Genomic DNA, 18,547 nt, shown 5'->3' on the forward strand with positions numbered 1-18,547 from the left:
TAAAAAAGCTGTAAAATAACAATATTCTAAACATTTAAGCTTTAACAGCTTCCAAATAACACTTCCTTTTTTTGAGAGAGTACAGGCAAGAGATTGATAAAAAGGAAAAACATAAACAAAAAACAAACAAAAAAAAACAGGTAACATTCATCATGGTGGGCCTGTGTGTTAAACATGTGGAAAACAAGAAGCTGGAGCGGCTGGGGAGAGGAGGAACAACGGAAGGGAACGAGCCCCCGGAAAAAAAAAAAAAAAGCAACAAAGTCAAAACCAGGTACAATCCAAACATTGACCACAATAACTTACACTGCCTCGCATGTACAAGGCCTTTGTATGAAACATTTTTAATTGTAATTAAAGTTCTTAGGAATAGATAAAGCAAAAAAAAAAAAAAAGTTTTATAATAAAATAAAAAAATAAAAAAACGCACACTAAGTCCAAATAAGCAGATGATTTTAAAATAAAACCCTTAATGCACTTTTGGTAAGACACTGAAACAGAGTTGTTAACTTTACCTTGGATGTGTAAACCCCAACCATTAAACATTTTTAGCCGCTCTCTCTTTTACATATCTACAGTATTATAACTAGAGTTGTACTTCTTGGTTTTAATACACATATACTTTTCATTATTGAAAGTACATCCACGTACACTTCCTATGCATCGCTCTGCTCTTTGGTTAATCTGGTGAGAAGCAGCTCTCGAGGCACTTTGCGGTTTCTTACAAAGATTTGTACGGCACCAAACGAAGGCATTCTCTTTGCTTGAATTATTATTGTTTTGCTTCTTTTCCGATCCACCGGCTACAAACACAACACTTAACACAGCAGATTTATTCCACATTGTCCGCCCTTTTCCGACACTGTCAAATGCATCGCGCTGGACCGCCATGTTTTTGGTCTTAAGAAGCACTGGACGTTTGTGGTCTTCAATGATGAAATAAGTGGGGTAAAAAAAAATGGCTATCAAATAGCACAACACACCTCTTTAAGTGTTTCAGTTTAAACTTATTTAATGTAAACAGCTACAGATTAACTGCTATTGTGTCGTCCTCCCATTTGAGGATTCTCCAAATGTCTCAGAAAAACCTGCGGTTCCAAACACAGTAAAGATTCAAAGTTGCCACGGAGGCTTTGGAATCAAACCTCTCTCCCATGCATCCACCTCCAAACATGCTTCCTCCTCCTCCAGCCCCTCCTCCTCTGTACGTTCACAGGAGGCCGGGCGTCCGTCCTCCGAGTACCAGGGCTAAGAAGAGCAGGCGAGCGCTAACACCGTTAGCCTGTTAACCTGTTTGCCAGCTTACTTGTTCACCCGATTTTTAACATTTTTTTTTCGTGGTCGTAAGAGGGGGTTTCATAACCACTGTTTTTTTTGGGGCTCGGGGTTGGTTTAAAATGCACACGTTATGTTAAAACAAAAACAAAAACAAAAACAAAAACAATAAACACACATGCTTGTCTTTGGTTCATACCTGGGAAACCGAATAAGGGGGTGAAGCCATTGACTAAACACTACAACTGATATTTTTCTATTGCTATATTTTGCCATATTCACAATATCCGCTCCGCACACCTATAGTACGATTAGCTTCTGAATAATAGCAATGGTACACTCTGCCTGTTACAGTGAAACTTTAAGAAACTAGAAGGTTCATTTGACAAAAAACACAGGAAAAATTACAACCTTGCAGCTGGGTATCTTTGTTCTGCGGTTATTAAGGCGTTTGCTTCAACTGCAAAAAAATAAAAAATTACAATAAAAGCGATGTTTACAAGTCCATCTTTTAAAAGCACAGCACAAACAAGGAGAGAAGAAGCCTGGGATGGTGTGTGAATGTGTATGTGTGTGTGTGTGTGTGTGTGTGTGTGTGTGTGTGTGTGTGTGTGGGGCGCCTCCTTAGCTGCCCTGTGTCAGGCTCTGCATGCGCTTGGCGATGTCGTACACGTAGGTGATGTCCGGCCTCAGCTCCGGGTCTGGGTTAATGCACAAGTCTACCAGGTTCCTCAGCTGATGAGGGAGAAGAAAGAGGGAGGGATGGAAGGGGGAGAGAGAGAGAGAGAGAGAGAGAGAGAGAGAGAGAGAGAGAGAGAGAGAGAGAGCGAGAAATGGAGAGATTAAAATAAAGTCCCCCCCCCCCCCCCCCAATATATTTGAGCATTTTTAGTTTTCCTGTACCGTGTGATCTACCCTCTGCCTCCACCCATTTGGCGACCGTGTGGGTAAAGGCCTCACCTGTTCACCTCGACAAGCCCAACCACGCCCCACTGGGTTTTCATAACCAATTTAGCAATGATAAAGTTTTTTAAATGACACATTTTTTGTCAACTCTCCTGTTGATTTCCAGATCTGCTTTGGTCTGTTTGTGTTTTTTTTCCTCCTTAAAGATTAATAGTGATTGGCTTTCAGACAAGACAAGAGCACATAGTGAGGAGCAACGCAAAGCGATGCAGCCACATGGAAATTCACGGTTGAGGTCAAAGCTGAATTTCAGGAAGATTTGGGCAAAATATCAATTAACAGGATAAGAAAATAAAAATAAAATCCCAAATCATATATCAATCAATATCATAGTTTTTGCGGAACGGCATCTCCGACTCCAATTAGTGTAACGCCCGCTTTGTGCAGTCCTTCGGTAAAAATAAATCACCGCCAGTGGAAGCACGACAGGAGCAGCCGTTTAACGTTGTAAAAGAGAAGCTGTTTCCCGTGAAGCTCCTTCGTTTTGTTCGTGGCGTCGGAATCCAGAGCCACGAACAAAGCGTCAACAGGTCGCCAAGCAGGCGCTGGCTGCTCCGTGGTCGGCTGGAAACTCTTTTAAAACCCACCGCCACATGTACACATATTCAGAGAGAGACAAACATTACACACACACACACACACACACACACACACACACACACACACACACACACACACACACACACACACACACACACACACACACACACACACACACACACACACACACACAGTTCCCTTTGCCGTTTCCGAGGCAGCATTTACACTGGAAGCCGGGTGAAGCGGCTGATTGGAGCAGACAGACAGACTCGCAGGCGGAACAGCCACTGCCATCATTAAAAAAAAAAAGAGAAAAAAAAAAAAGGGAGGGAATGAAAGACTGAAAAAAAGAGTCACATCCACGCAGGTTGCTATAGCAACCGCCTGCCGACTTCCTGGCCGCTGTTGCGTGGCACTGGCTCAGACGGTTCTCGTCAGGCGTTAGTGTGTGTATGTGTGAGAGTGTGTGTGTGCTTTCAGAGAGTCTGAGAATTAGTCCTGCAGAATGCCGGAAGGGTGGGAGTGTGTGTGTTTGGGTATCTATTTGTGGGGGGGGGGGTGGGCAAAGAGATGCAGATATGTAAAATATTCATGCACATATTTGCGCGGATGGGAGGTAGGGGTAGGATGTGGGTGTGTGTGTGTGTGGGGGGGGGGGTGTCAGGCGAAGGGAGCTTGTGAGGTGTGGGGGTGTGGGGGGGGGGGGGGTACAGGGAGGTGGGGTAGTGGTGGTGGTGCTGATGGGGGTGTGGGTGTGAGGGTGGGGGCGGGGTGTGGGAGGGTTTGCATAGACGGAGACGGTTAAATGACACAACAAAGACGAGCAGCTGACAGTTTGCTGCCGATCCTTCAGGAGCATTGTTTACATCCAGACAGGCGCTGCAGGCGCCCCCCCCCCCCTCACCCCACCCTCTCCCCCCACCCCCAGCACCACCACCACCACCCCCTCACCCTCCTGCTCTATCGTTCCCTCTCTTTTTCGCTTTGTCTCCCTTTCTCCTGGATGGGGGTGACATGCGGGGCAACACAGGAGCTGAGGCACAGACTGGCAAAACACCACAGCTGAGCAGTGTCTGTGCCGGATGCACCGACAACAGGACCATCTCCATGATCTCTCACACACACACACACACACACACACACACACACACACACACACACACACACACACACACACACACACACACACACACACACACACACACACACACACACACACACACACACACACACACACGTCCTGAGACAACAATCAATTAACCTTTAACAAACTAATGAAGTCGATCACTGGTCAGTGTTTCAGTGTTGTGACGGAGGCTTTAAGGAGGTACCGAGGTTCCCCGGCACCTTTTCACCACCGAGCTGAAACAAAAATCTAGAAAGCCTGAGAACTGCACACAGAGCTTGTTGACGGGTGACACCTTTCTTTGCATTCGTCCCAAAATTATTTAAAAAGGAAGAACGCAAAGTGCGAGGGCCAAAGCTCCCGCAAACTAAGCTGGAGGTGCAGTACCAAGCTTTGCAGCAAGCGACAACAACAAACTGTTACTGTAAAGGGCGCCCCCCTCCTTCTATTTATTATTTTTCTATGGTACAAAAAGCACATGGTACATGGTTCCTCTACAGGCGTCACATTTGTATTTCTACAGATCTGATCCGTCCTCTTCTGCCGTCTAAGGAATGGCGCAGCGACCGCCGGACCACACCTTTAATTGGTACAACCGCACCACACATGTGCAGTGCATAGGTGAGGTGTCATCACTTACGTTTGAGGCACTTGCGCAAGGTACTGTACGTTTTCGGTATTCCGGTGCTCGGGTTCCGCCCACCCCCCCGAGACGCGGTCACGCTGAAGACAAAGCGACGCGCACTTGTGTACAAGTCGCCGGCAATCAGCAGTAAAGCTACTTGCAACCACTACGGCTCCTCGGTTTCATTCTCAGCTGAATTACAACAGATGATTTAACATGTACTCGTGGAAACGTGACACGGGGTCATTTAGCGTCACCCCCCCCCACCCGTCAGGACCAGATGCTTTTGATACGTTGCATTTCATTCCCGAACGGTTATGTAATCAAAGCGGCCTTTTGATCACGGGGCTTCACCAGAGATGCATTTGTATGTTATATTGTCGTCTTAAAGATTTTGGCGAACACGGGCTCTGATTTCATGCGCGTACCGAGCGTACATCAAAAGGGGCCCGAAAGCCCGGGCCCCGTTGCGTCATCACATGGCATGTTTAACGGGGCGAAGCCACGATTCCAAACAAATCAAAAAACCTGTTAGTCAATACCAGAAGAAATGGGTAGAGACAACGGCCAGAGTGGCTGTGACGGACTTGAAGTGAATCTAAGTAAGTCAAAAAGACGGAACGCTGCGTTTCATCTGCGGCCCCGTTCCTCCGAGGCTGCCGGAGGAGGCTGCTGAGCAAAGCGAAGCGCGGCCCTCGTCACACTGCAAAAAATAAACAGGGTTTCCACTTTTATTTTTTTTTAGAGACAAAGTTGGCAAAGGCCAGGGAAGGTTTTTTTTCTTTTTTTTTGGCGTGAGCGTCAACGTTGCACACGATCAAAGAAGTGTGAAAACGGGTGGATTTTTAAGAAAGAAATCCCAATTAATTTAGCAGATGGGCATGCCCTTAAGGATTTAGACTTTTTGATGCCACAGTGGGAAAAACAAAACAATCCAAGCTTGTAAAACAAAGGATCACAGCGAAACCATGTATTTTTTGGACTCTCAGTTACAGATGGTGAAATCTTCTTGCGTGATGACAAACCCTGTTTGGAATTTATGCTCAAACCGTTCACATCATAGGAGGGGGGTTGCCTTTTTCTACACAGCGCAACATAACGTTAGGGAGCAGGAAACGGCCTTGGAGCATGCTAGGACAGGCTTTGTCGTGTGCTGACTGCTAAATATGCAAAAATCTGAACCGCTAAGGTCCATTTTTACTTCCTAGGAAAGTCATCAATATTTCAGTGGCTCTACCACGCATAATCTGTGCTCATGCTTTATTTGTTTGATTCTCCACTCACATCGTCCTTTCTCCCTCTGCTGTGTTATCAAGCTTGGACAAGATTACATTTGTTATTTTAGAACCTTTTCAAACCATTCTCACAAGATATTCAATTCTTCTTCAATTTAAAGTGGTCATATTTGATACTTTATTGAACTGGCACTCGATGCAAAACAGCCATTCAATGCATTTTCGGCATTCTGGTTGCATCGTTGGTGGTGGGGTCTGCCTTTCCCGGCAAGAATGTAAAGGAGAGGCGGCACACGCAACAAGTGAAAGGCAGCTGTGGTGAATTTAATCATTTGAATTTGATATTGACCGTGATCAGTAAACTGTTGATAAGCATGAACATTCCCAAAAAATAAACGCACCCTTGGATGTTAAATTATCCCCACCACCTCAAGAGAGCACAAAATGTCGAACAAAGAAAAAACGACAACTTTGAAGTACCAAATGGAATTCTGGGACTTGTCATGCTCCCAATACAGATGGATCTTATGGATTTCCACTTTTATTGAATTGACTCAGTATCCCCAAACCAAGACATTAAAATGGTATTTTAGAGTTACTCTGCCCTGCTGTACTAGGTGTTTTCAGAAAGAGCACGGTCAGTTTCTTCATTTTTAAAATTAAAAATAAGTGAAGACGGAGCAGGTGATGGAGGCATTGTGGTAAATGTGTACACTCGGCACACAAAAAAAAGTCACCGTCAACAAATCCCAGAGTTGAGCAGCCACAGGGAGAAGGTCTCTTGAAAGAAAAACATTGTGAGCCTCAGCTCCATATCTGGTCTTAAGCAAATGGTAGCAAGTGTCAACCTGGAGACCATCACCATCGCAATATTTGATGCCGATGTTTTTTTTTTTTTTTGCCCGATACTTTTGTATATTTTCATGAAGCCGCTCAGATTTGGAATGGAAAAACAGGATATGCTGCATACCTGTGGAGGCCAGGAACACATACCTCTTGTGAGTAGTGGTCTGCTGGGAGAGGAGGGTAGTCACACTGCTCAATTTTCTTACATAGGGAGTACAGGTTCATCTTATCCCCATAGAACGGACTCTGGAGAGCTGCCATCTGTGGGTGAGACAGAAAGCCAGAGTGAGATAGTGAGATAGGAAGTAAGTGAGTGAGTGTGAGAGAGTGAGCGAGGGAGGAATTGAAACTAAGAATAATACAACACTTTTAACGATACAGGGAAGCAGCACAAACGTGACAAGGAAGGACCTGGGAAGTGCAGCAGCTTGTGAGGAGAATAGAAATGGAAGAAAATGAACTGAAGGACTTTTTAAAACTTTTTGCGACACCTTAGAGATTAGTTGAATGAGCGAATACGTAGTCACTGCTATGGCGGCGCAAAATTACAATTAAACAATCACCAAATACAGACCTGAGCTTTCAATATTCTTGTGGGTGGAGGTGATATCCCCATACATCATCTTAACTTAGTATGCCTCTCTGGTTTTCCCAAAACTTTACAATTCCACAATTAATGTGTCTGAGGGTGTGCTGATTGGTGGTGGGAAAGCGCGAGAGAACAAGTTCTCAGGATTTGGGTCCAAGTGGATTTTGTCGATCCAGTTTAGGGGCTGGTGTGAATTAACCACCTCCCACTTTTGAGAAACTTTATGTGAGGTCGTGGCTGAAAAATATTGGCACCCTTTTTATTTCCAAATAACACACCATTTCTTTCAGAAAATTGTGAAATTAAAACATCTATTGGTGTCCACATGTGGGTTTCTTTGGTTTGCAGAGGAAAAAAACAAAATTTTTTAAAACTATCCGGCAAAGGCGGTAGGTAGTCAGTCCCACATTGGCCTCCTTCACGGAAAAGTTCCGTATGGAGTCGGTTCCCACATGGAGGTGTTCTGTTCTGTTCCCTGTGAGAGGTGTGTAATAGCACCAGAGACTGGTGACAGAATGGGTTTTGTTTGTAGACCAGCGTGTTGCTCCCTGCACCCCCCGGACGGTCTCTGTTGCCTTCCCTGACAGAGTCCCCCCCGTCCCCGGACGCAATCACCCTAACCCAAAGCTATTAAATCAGTGTGATCGTTTTCCTACTGTCCTACACACTCTGCCATTGGAGAAGGAATTTTCTCCACCCGTTCTATCTCCCCCGTATCGTATTGCCGCTCGCTCCATCTCTTGCTCCGCACTGCGGCGCAGCCAGCGGGCAAGCGAAGCGCTTCTCCCCGACGTCCCCGCACCGCACCCCACGTCGACGGTCTACAGTGACATTTTTTAGAAGAAAAAGAACAACATTAAAGAATATAAAGGCCCGTCCCCATAGAGACTAGATGTGTTTCAGTTTCCAGTCTTTGACCCCGGCTCCCCGGTTCGGATCGGACCCTGCAATTTTGTGTGCAAAAGTGTTTTTTTTTCCTTCCCGAAAACAATTGTTAAAACATTGTACAAAATAAATGTTCGTAAAAACCCACAGTTTGTGCATTATTTGGATTCGGCTCAACCCCTACTTCACGACAATGTTACTGCTGCCATTCACACACACTTCATTCCCAACCGTACCGCTGTGTTTGGTGGAAACGATACTAGGTCGAGAATGGGTACATTTATGGAAAGATTTTTACGGAACACTGACACTCGTTTTCCCACATGAAGCCAATGCGGAACATTGCCAGTTGATTTACGGCTTTCAGTGCAAGTGAGAAAGGGGCTTATTAATCACTTATTCAACCACTTTAAATGGAGCGAAGTACTCATTCTCTGTTTTGTGTAACTGTGTGTACCACACTGAGAATGGAGAAAAGAAAGTAAATGTCTTACTAGAGATTTGTCTGAGGTGGTCAGACAGATGACGGTAACCAAGCATGGACAATGTCAAGGCTACAAGTCCATCTCCAAAGTATCCACCGTGCACAACGTTATCAAGAAGTTTAAAAGCCGTGGTACTGCAGCCAACCTCCTTGGAAGAGGACACAAGAGAAAAGTTGACAAAAGTTTGCAGTGAAGGATTGTCGGAATGGTGGAGAAAGGACCTCAGACAACTCCATAACAGATTCAAGCTGACCTTCAGACACAAGGTATGAAGGTATTTCAACTCACACCATCCGTCGCCAGCTCAATAAAAGGGGGTTCTATGGTAGGAGACCCAGGAGGACCCCACTGCTGAGAGAGAGACTAGAAAGCCTGGCTGGAGTTTGTCAAAACAGAACTGAACTAGTAAAAATCCTTCTGGGAGAATGTCCCGTGGACAGAGCTTTTTGGTAAATTGCATGAAGTCTATGTTTACAGAAAAAAATGAAGCCTTCAAAGTAAAAACACTGTCCCAAATGTCAAACATGGAGAAGGTTCACTGATGTTTTGGGGTTGCCTTTCTGCCTCCCGTACCGGCTCGAATCCGTGCCAGGCATCATGAAATGGGGAGGTTACCAAGGTATTTTTGACACAAAGCTGCGTCTCCGCAAGGTCACGGGTCCTTCAGCAGGACAATGACCCAAAACACACATCAAAAACAACACAGGAGTGGTTCAAAACTAAACGCTGGCCAGCAATGAGTCCAGATCTCCATTGAACACCTGGATATATTAAGTTCTAAATCAAAAACAAAGTTTCTGTACTATTAACAGTGAAGAACAGAATTGTGAGACCAAATACTTGTGTCAGTTCTTACTTATATTAGAGACAATTATGAGTTAAAAAGAAATTGTGCAAGGGTGCCAATATTTTTGGCCACCACTGTATATGAGGTGTGCTAATGTTTCCGGGGCTGAGACACTATAGGGGAAAAGCAGCATCATCGCAGTCGCTTTGGTGCCATCAAATACAGCAGATACTTCAGTTAGTTCATGATAGTTCTGGTAGAACATATGGGAAGGTAGGTCGATTTATTACTTTGTTTGAAAGGAACACACATTATTTACAACAAAAAAAACGCCATGGAATGTTTTTTGAACACAGGACATAATTTTAACGTAACACCATTTTTAACGCAACTGTGTGACATGTTAAAAATCTGAATAATTACCTCCAAACACATAACATCATATTTAGTAAATTATTTTTGCCCTTTTTCTATTCCACATAAAAAAAGACCTTTATAAATAAGCAAGCCATTAAGAATTAAGCCAAAAAAAAAAAAAAAAATTCATCCTTTTCATCCCATGACTAGGATCAACCTAAATGAGTGGACGATGCATCAAGAAATTTTTAGTAGTAAATCCCTTCAAAATCTATGCTACAAGAGAAGCGAAACGCTAGCTTTATTGTGTTGCCTGTTGCTTTGAGAAATAAGCTCATCTACTTGTACCCCAAAAATGGCAGATCCCATCACTAACCTATGGGGAATCCCTCTATTCGCCACGCCACTCTAAGACATGTCAGAGGTTGATGATGCAGAGACAGAGGAGATCCTCCTCCCCATCGGGTAGGGTTGACAGAGTCTCTGTCACAGCTTGCAGTGGGAAGTCAAGATGATGGCAGTGGAATCTCATGGGCCATCTGTCTCCTGGACATAATTCACTGTCCCTCCCTCATCCCACTGTCTGTCTCTCATGCAAGCTCATATATGCACATAAATACACATTCCTGTACGTTGCTCCAACAATTACTACTCAGGCTGGCCAAGAGGTGGCATTGATTGGCGGTGCGTGTGTGTGTACGCACGTGTGTGTGTGTGCGTGTGTGTGTGTGTAGAAATGTGGCTCCATGAGGTATCATTACACTCACATACAATCCATATCACATGAATTAAGATAAAAACCAAGGTTCACAAAATGCTGTGTTTATTAATTTCCCCTACACGTAAAGAGGTATTCCGTAATTTATTTTATTATTATTATTTTTTATCCAATATTTGATATTCATCCCATACTTATTTAGCTGGCACTTTTAAGAAAATAGTCATTCAAAGTATTTGCATTATGCATGTGCCAGTGATTATAGTATGAGCATCAACTAGGAACATTGGTTATCATTGGTTAAGCACTACAGGCTGATAGTAACCAACGGTTCCATTTGGTTAAATAATCAGAGAGGGTACCCATATTTAGGAAGATGGATAGCCTATGTGGCAAGCGGTACTCAAAATTAGAATTGCACAGATACTAATATCTGTACCACATCAATATTCATAAAGATGTTGAGGTACATTAATCGGACCACTGCGATGTAATGGAGTTCCAGAACAAAACGGGTACAAGAAAACCACTGAAGAGAGTCAGAGGTAACATTTACATTCTTACATGGTAACAGTTCTTATTTTATCAGATTTCCTAAAATATATATTTTTTATTCAGATTTTGTAAAAATAAACAAACAAACAAACAAACACATATATATATAAAATTATTATTATTATTATTCATAAAAATATAATAATATGTATAATAATGTAATGTAATTACATACTGATAAGGTCACAAAAAATTGCTATATCGGTGAAGTAGGACGAGATGCAAATATCCCTTGATTGCACATGTGAGACATGCTGACTACAGACTCTGCAGAATGGTCAAGTGAGTGACGGCATCTTCTGGGTTATCAAGTGGGCAGACTCTTTCTTTGATGTTTCCCTGATAGACACACGACACCTCCAGAGTAATACCTGCGCCCCGGGCTTATAAAAACATATTATTAAAAATAGTAGGGGAAATATCTTTTTTAAGACAGAGACATACAATGTCTGAAAAAAGGAATTATTATTATTCAGTCATATCAATTACTGTACTGGTGGGGGGGGGAGAGAGAGAGAGAGAGAGAGAGAGAGGGGGGGGGGGGGGGGGAGGGGGAGGGGATTGAGGCAGAGAAACAGACAAAGAAAGAATGGTGAAAAAAAAAAAAAAAAAAAAAAAAAAAAAGAAAAGCAGCGCACTAGTAGCCAGCAGGTAAAGGGTTAAACAAGACCCCGTCGTATTTTCATGCACCTTCCGCTTTTGACAGATGAAAAATGTCAACTGTCCTGTTTGTATTTGGGAGTTTTTGCACTATTCATCTGCTTCATTAGTGCCTGCTGCTCCTGGCCTCTGACAGCTGCCGGCCCCCTGCCACACACACACACACACACACACACACACACACACACACACACACACACACACACACACACCTCATATATCGACACCTAAACGCACGCTCTCAAATTTGGACGTTGCATTGGGCAAGTGATTGACTCACTCTCTGACCTCTGACCGTGTGTGTGCATGTGTGTGTGTCTGAGTCTCGGTTCATTGGTATTCGAGAGACATCCACTGCACACGCATGCCTGCTGTCTGTCTAAGGAGCTTTGGTTGCTGGTGGCAGAGCAACCACACACACACACACACACACACACACACACACACACACACACAAACACACACACACACACACACACACACACACACACACACACACACACACACACACAAACTCCTTTCCTAGACTTTTCCTTCGCCAGTTAAGTTATGCTGCATGCAGCCAAGACCTGCATCCGTGTAAAAGGCTAGAAGCGGCACCGGGGAACGGGCATGCTCTTTAATTAGCGCTCATCCCTCTCTCTCTCCCCGTACGCCAATTAGAAAGGAGAAGACACAGTCACTCCCTTCCATTTCGTTATCCCCGTGGCCATCGGCATCTGGGACCAGCGGACCTTGCCGGCTCGGTGCAAACGAGAAGTGTACGCATGGACGCAGATGCGATCACGTCGAGGGCACGAAGGATTTCGCACAAACAGACGTGTCGCTCCGACTTGGTTTTTATATTCTTTCTTTTTGTTCTGCTTGCTCATCCTTCACGGCTTTATTATGGTATATTAATATATTAATCAAGGCGAGCGGTCCCAGCGCAGGGGCCGAGAGAGGCACGACTGGTGAGAAGAGCTGTCTCTCTGCGAGGGGGAATGGAGGGATAAAGAAAGTCAACATGCAGCACTGCGAAGAGTCAAATCCTGAGGCGAGTGGGAACAGTTTGAGAACCAAAAAAAACACCCAAAAGACTAAAAATCCCCAAAAAATAAAGGCGATGAGGTGTTATTTTGTCGATGTGCCACGGCGGCCTAACTGTAGCTGGATCTGAGAGCTGGCTTTGCGTTGTGGGAGTATAATTGCCCAACACAACAGTTCTTCTGGAACTGCGACACCCATACACTGGTATCGCGCTTAATCTCTCGTCCTCCGGTGGCAGCGTCTCAACTGGGACCACAGTGGCGCACGCACGCACGCACGCACGCACGCACGCACGCACACACACACACACACACACACACACACACACACACACACACACACACACACACACACACACACACACACACACACACACACACACACACACACACACACACACACACACACACACACCTCTGACAAACGACAAACTAGCTTGTATCTCCTGCCTCTTGGATGTCGTCCACTGGAATGTGGACCAAAAAATGCACAGACCAAGTTTATAAACTGCAGACATCTGAAACATGTGCTCATAAAGGCCTGGCGCTGAGTTAACTGTTGTGTTCACGTATGTTCATGTTTTTACTGGAAGGCAACCCCCTTCCACGTCGAGCGACCAGGGACAAAACAAGAAGAGTCGGGAATCAACCGAATGAACATAAGATGAAACGCAGGTTGATGAAGAAGTACTGACACACCAAGTGAGCTAGATTTTCTAGTTTTAGTGTGTCTGGCACACAAGTTCAAACACCGAGGGAAGGAGAGCGAGTGCCACTACCTTGAGGAAACACGCGAGAGAAAGGGGTTTGAGGGCATGTGGGTGAGGCATAAACAGCAGGCTCTCTGTAAAGCTGCCCTCTTCAAACACATCTTCAAGGAGCTGGCTACAGGGCCAACGCATCACATGCAAAGCTGGCTGCGGCCGAGAAGCCGAGCGTCGTAGGCCTCGTAAAAACCAGGCAGCAAAACAAGTCAGGCGGGGAGGGGGAAAGGAGAGGGAGGAGGGGGGTTTGGCGGGTGAGGCAAGAGCCCGGGGCGGGAGGCGTGACGCCCGGCCACAGCCAGAACTACGCATGGCTGCGATCCACGCAGCACCGAGCTGCATTCCAGCACAGATCTCCCAGATACTCCTCTCCTCAGCTTCCTTTCCCACAAAACACTAACACAGATACACACACGGTAAGAAAACACAAAAGTGTGAGACGGGTGGGGGGGTAAGAGAAGCGACGAGCAAGCACAGTTTCTCCTTACACATGCACACACGCTGGCTAAGATACAAGCTTGTGTGTGTGTGTGTGTGTGTGTGTGTGTGTGTGTGTGTGTGTGTGTGTATGTGTGTGTGTGTGTGTGTGTAGATCATAAATATGAAGCATTCCTGACCGAGGGCAGCTGAGTGAGAGCGTGGTAAGGAGACCGGCGCCTCATCGATTGGCGTGTGACTGAAAGCGTGGCGGCCCACACCGCCGAGCGCCCACTGGTCACCGTGGGAGATGACCTCGGCAACAGCAGACCCCCCATCCCCTCCCTCTATAACTATGGTGCTAAAAGAGGGGGGGGGCGAGCGGGAAGGGGGGGGGGGGGTCAGGTGATGTAATGAGGTCAGACACGGGGAGAAAGGGTTCAAACAGAATGGGCGATGTCGACACACGCAGATACAATAGTCAGGTATTGACGGGCTCGTCTGGCTCCGTGGAGCCCAACCCACCCCTGGGCACGCAGATGAAATATTCAGGCGCTCTCAAACAGAGCTGTTTCGCACACAAGGAAGATAAGTTAAAAAAAAAAAAAAAAGTAAATAAAAATCCCTGGGACGGACACACACACACACACACACACACACACACACACACACACACACACACACACACACTAAACATACAGTAAAGCATGCCCCTAATCCCCCAGCATGTTCAGAGGAAAATCAATGGCAAACCAAAGGATTCGGGGCTTCGATATCTATGTGAATTCCTCAGGCCTAAAGGTTAGGAGAAGATAGGGAGAAGGAAGAGGAGGATGAGGGAGGTGGTGGTGGTGGGGGGGGGGGGGCAGCGACGAGTAGAGAGGAAGAATAGAAAGGTAAGCAGAGAATGCTGGGTAGGGAGGAAGGGAGGGAGAGAGAGAGAGAGAGAGAGAGAGAGAGAGAGAGAGAGAGAGTTCAGGGAACCCTCACGCAGGGGAGAGGTTTTGGAAAACCCTGGCCAGTTCCTTCTTCGGAAAGAACAGGGATATTGCGATGTGCGAGACAATGTGGCAGTAAACTCCCGTCATGGCCGACCTCCACAGCTGCTGACCATATCATTCTTCATTCTTCATATCACATTCTTCTCCATTTGGGTTTATTTTTTATGCTTTCTGACCGTCTTCATTGAGTCCAGACACCAGCCACCGTCAGAGTACAGACACTGATCAACACAGAGACCTCAAAGGCTACGTTCACACTGCAAGCCTTGGTGCTCAATTCGGATCTTTTGCTCAGATACGATATTTTTTGGCTGTTCACATTATTTTGTATCAGATTCCAGTCTGAACCGGTCACAGTCCTGAACCGACCCGCATGTGCAGAAGTAACAAAGACGTCACATGCAGCACGCTGTCGTACGGAAGTGTGGGGATGGTAGCTCTGGAGGTAGAGCTGGTGGTCTAGTGATCTAAAGGTTGCTGGTTGGATCCCAGGCTCCTCCTGCTAGCATGCTGTAGTGTCCTTGAGCAAGACACTTAACCCCTAATTGCTCCTGATGGCTGCGTCCGTCGGTGTTTGAACAATTGTAAGTCGCTTTGGATAAAAGCGTCTGATAAATGACTAAATGTAAATGTAAAATGTAAGTGGCAGGCAAATGCACAGAAACACGACGGCCTGGTGGCTGTCGGGCGGCGTGGGACCATGTACCTCGGCACCAGCTCACATATGAAATCTTTGAATCCAGACAGGGGCACTGTGCCTTTTGTTGTTTTGTTCAATAAGGACATTTTGCAAAATAAAAGAAAAACACAATGTGCACCGATTGCTCAGCGGACACACAAACACACACACACACACACGCTATTATTAGATCAGGTGCTATTCATAAAAGGCGGTGAGTGTGGGTGCCCCCTCACTGGGCTGGTCTATGTTTTTATCTATTATTTACTTTCCCTCGCTTGGCTGTATACGCTGCTTGGTGGGCAGCCGTGGTGCGTTGGGCTCTGCTCGCCGGTCCCCAAGTCAGGGTCGGAATTCCGAGTTTCCCTGCAGTCCGGTCCGTGATTATTTAAAAGGTTAGGAACCCCTGCTCTAGAGTGGCGTAAAAGTGGCATAAATTCCAATTGGACTGTTCAGACTGAGGTCACACTGCAAAAAATAAAATAAAATCAGACCTGTATCTGATTTAGGACCACATCTGAAAGTGGCCCAATTCAGAAATTGAAAAGAGTCACATAAAACAAAATAAATAAATAAATAAATACATAATTATCGGATTTTGGCCACTCTGGCCTGCAGTGTGAACGTAGCCAAATTAACTCGGATCAAATAAGATTCATGTTCATGTTGTAGTCACTTTTCTTTTTAAACCACTGTTGGCCTGCTATGTGACATAATCTCTATCTGTTCTGACGAAAGAGTAACCATGTGGCGTAAAAGTTATATTCCAATCCAAACGTATATAATTAAGTTTTCACCATGCTTGATAATGAAGATCAGCATTTAAGATAACACTTTGTAAGTGTTAGCGCTTAGCAAAGGGTTGTGTTGTACGATTATGATCTCATGCAACCCAACACTCGTGCTGCAAAAGTATGCAATCACAATTTATAAACATTATCCCCAAATGCTGAGCTACTCAAACCAAGCTTGGACATCCAAAATGTCCACCATAAATAGAGGTAATAAAGATTCATCTGAAATAAATAAGCCAACACACACGTCACCTACTGAATTCAGCCAACCACCGGTCTGGCCCCGATGCATTGCGGGGGAATAATTAGCAAAGATCGCTCTCTCCCTTCCTCTCCCTCCCCAAGACCAATGTGTCTAGCAAGAGCACATGCTAGGTGAAACCAAATCGACTGTTTTTTTCCTCCATTTTTTCCCTTCCTTATTCTCCTGCAACCTCATCCTGCCCCCCATTTGCTCCACCCCCGCTCTCCCCCACCCTGGCCTGTCTCCAGTCAGTGTGGTCTATGGTGGGACTGCGCGGTGTTCCTCTGCAGGCTAATCAGACTAGTCAGTGTCACTGGGCGGCCTTATCTGAAACACATGGATATGTCAGTTCCCGTCGCCCGCCGGCTCCACAACACTCAACAGGCTCCCAGGCCAGACGAGTCGAGCTCGGGGAAAAAAAGGCCGCAATTTCCGCCAGGGAGGGGGGGGGGGGTGGATAGGTGCTCAGCGAAACAATGAGGGGCATACAGAAGAGGAGCCTCTGTTGGAGCAAGCGTGGTGTGGCATGTCAAGGCAGCGACAGAGAGCGTGCGTAAACTGTAGATGATCATTTGTAATCAGCATGTGGCAGAGAGGATGCTGTGTGTGTGTGTGTGTGTGTGTGTGTGTGTCTACCGAGCGGTGACAGTGTGTATGTGTGTCTTTACCGAGGGGTGACAGAGTGTGTGTGTGTGTGTGTGTGTGTGTGTGTGTGTGTGTGTGTGTGTGTGTGTGTGTGTGTGTGTGTGTGTGTGTGTGTGTGTGTGTGTGTGTGTGTGTGTGTATTTGCCTATAGTTTACCTCGTAGAGCAGGCATCCTAGCGACCAGATGTCAGATTTGAAGTTGTATCCGTTTTCATGTATTCTCTCTGGAGACATGTAGTATGGGGTACCCACTGGAACAGAGGGGGTTGGGGGGTAGGAGAGAGAGGGAGAGAGAGAAGAGGAGGAAAAAACAAGAGATGTTACCTTTTTGCATCACCTTGCTCCCCCAGTTCATCACGGGAGGAGGAAGGAGAACCTTCCACACTGCATGGAGCAGAAGACAGGAGGGGATCGTAAGCTTCACTGCCTCCATTTTTCTGATTAAAAGAATGCAGAGGTAAGATAATATTTAACTCAGTTAAGTCACAATGGAAAGCGGCGGGGCACACGCAAACCTGCGTGCGGACTCGCATGCATATGTTGAGCGAGAATACACACACACACACACACACACACACACACACACACACACACACACACGTACACACATACAAAATATACATAAATCAGCTTTGATTACTGCCTCCGCGTAATGATCTGAAACAGTAGTTGAGAGGGTGGGGGCTATGCCTAGGGAGCCTTAAAAACACAGGCCCGCTTCTGGTTCTGGTTTTGAAACTCAAGAGCCCCAAACAGCCACACAGCTTGGCACAGGTCCAGAGAGTACGGCCTTCACCCAGATGGACTCGCAGGGGAAAGACAGACGCAGGGGGACGTCAACGGCTTGGCTTCATGCAGCCTGAGATGGAGTTACATTTTTTTTTAATTATTTTTAAGACAAAGTCCATTGGGAGGACATCGCAGTATCATCTTATTACTTACTAACTTAAATGTAAAATGGGATGGGTGGTCGAGTGTAGGAAGTGCACATTCTTGCCACTTAAAGACTGGATGAGGTGGTAACACATTTGAAAGCTGAATTAGCGCTTTGCGGTGGTGTAGGCCTCCGCCAACCAGTCGAGTGCAGTTAACATTCATGTTAGTCCAGACTCAGTAATGTAACTTTGAAGGAATTTAATATGAAGGTGTTAAGTGTATTATCGGCGAAATGGAAGTTATAACTACTCCATATTGACATGTATGATTCCAGTGGATAATTCCCGGTGAGAAATATGTCATCTTCACTAAGAAACTGTTTTTACGGAGGACCGATAGAGAGTTTGGTCGCACGGTGCAACGACGCCCACCTCTCACCCTCTCCACAAG

The 18,547-nt window shown here is 45.7% G+C and overlaps 1 protein-coding gene across 1 annotated transcript in view; it reads right to left on the bottom strand.

Annotated features, from left to right (window-relative positions):
- Positions 1 to 1,899: 1,899 nt before the first annotated feature.
- Positions 1,900 to 18,547, bottom strand: part of nek7 (NIMA-related kinase 7) — a gene marked incomplete at its 3' end in the record, with an annotated part of 83,167 nt that continues 66,519 nt past the window's right edge. The window contains exons 8-10 of the mRNA XM_080012963.1: positions 17,378 to 17,472; positions 6,761 to 6,874; positions 1,900 to 2,010 (exon numbers count right to left, since the gene is read on the bottom strand). Coding sequence (XP_079869089.1) covers positions 1,900 to 2,010; positions 6,761 to 6,874; positions 17,378 to 17,472 — 320 coding nt within the window. The remainder of the gene's footprint in view (positions 2,011 to 6,760; positions 6,875 to 17,377; positions 17,473 to 18,547) is intronic.

Source organism: Zeus faber (assembly GCF_960531495.2).
Source record: "Zeus faber genome assembly, chromosome: 1".
In the NCBI taxonomy this organism is placed as follows: Eukaryota; Metazoa; Chordata; class Actinopteri; order Zeiformes; family Zeidae; genus Zeus; species Zeus faber.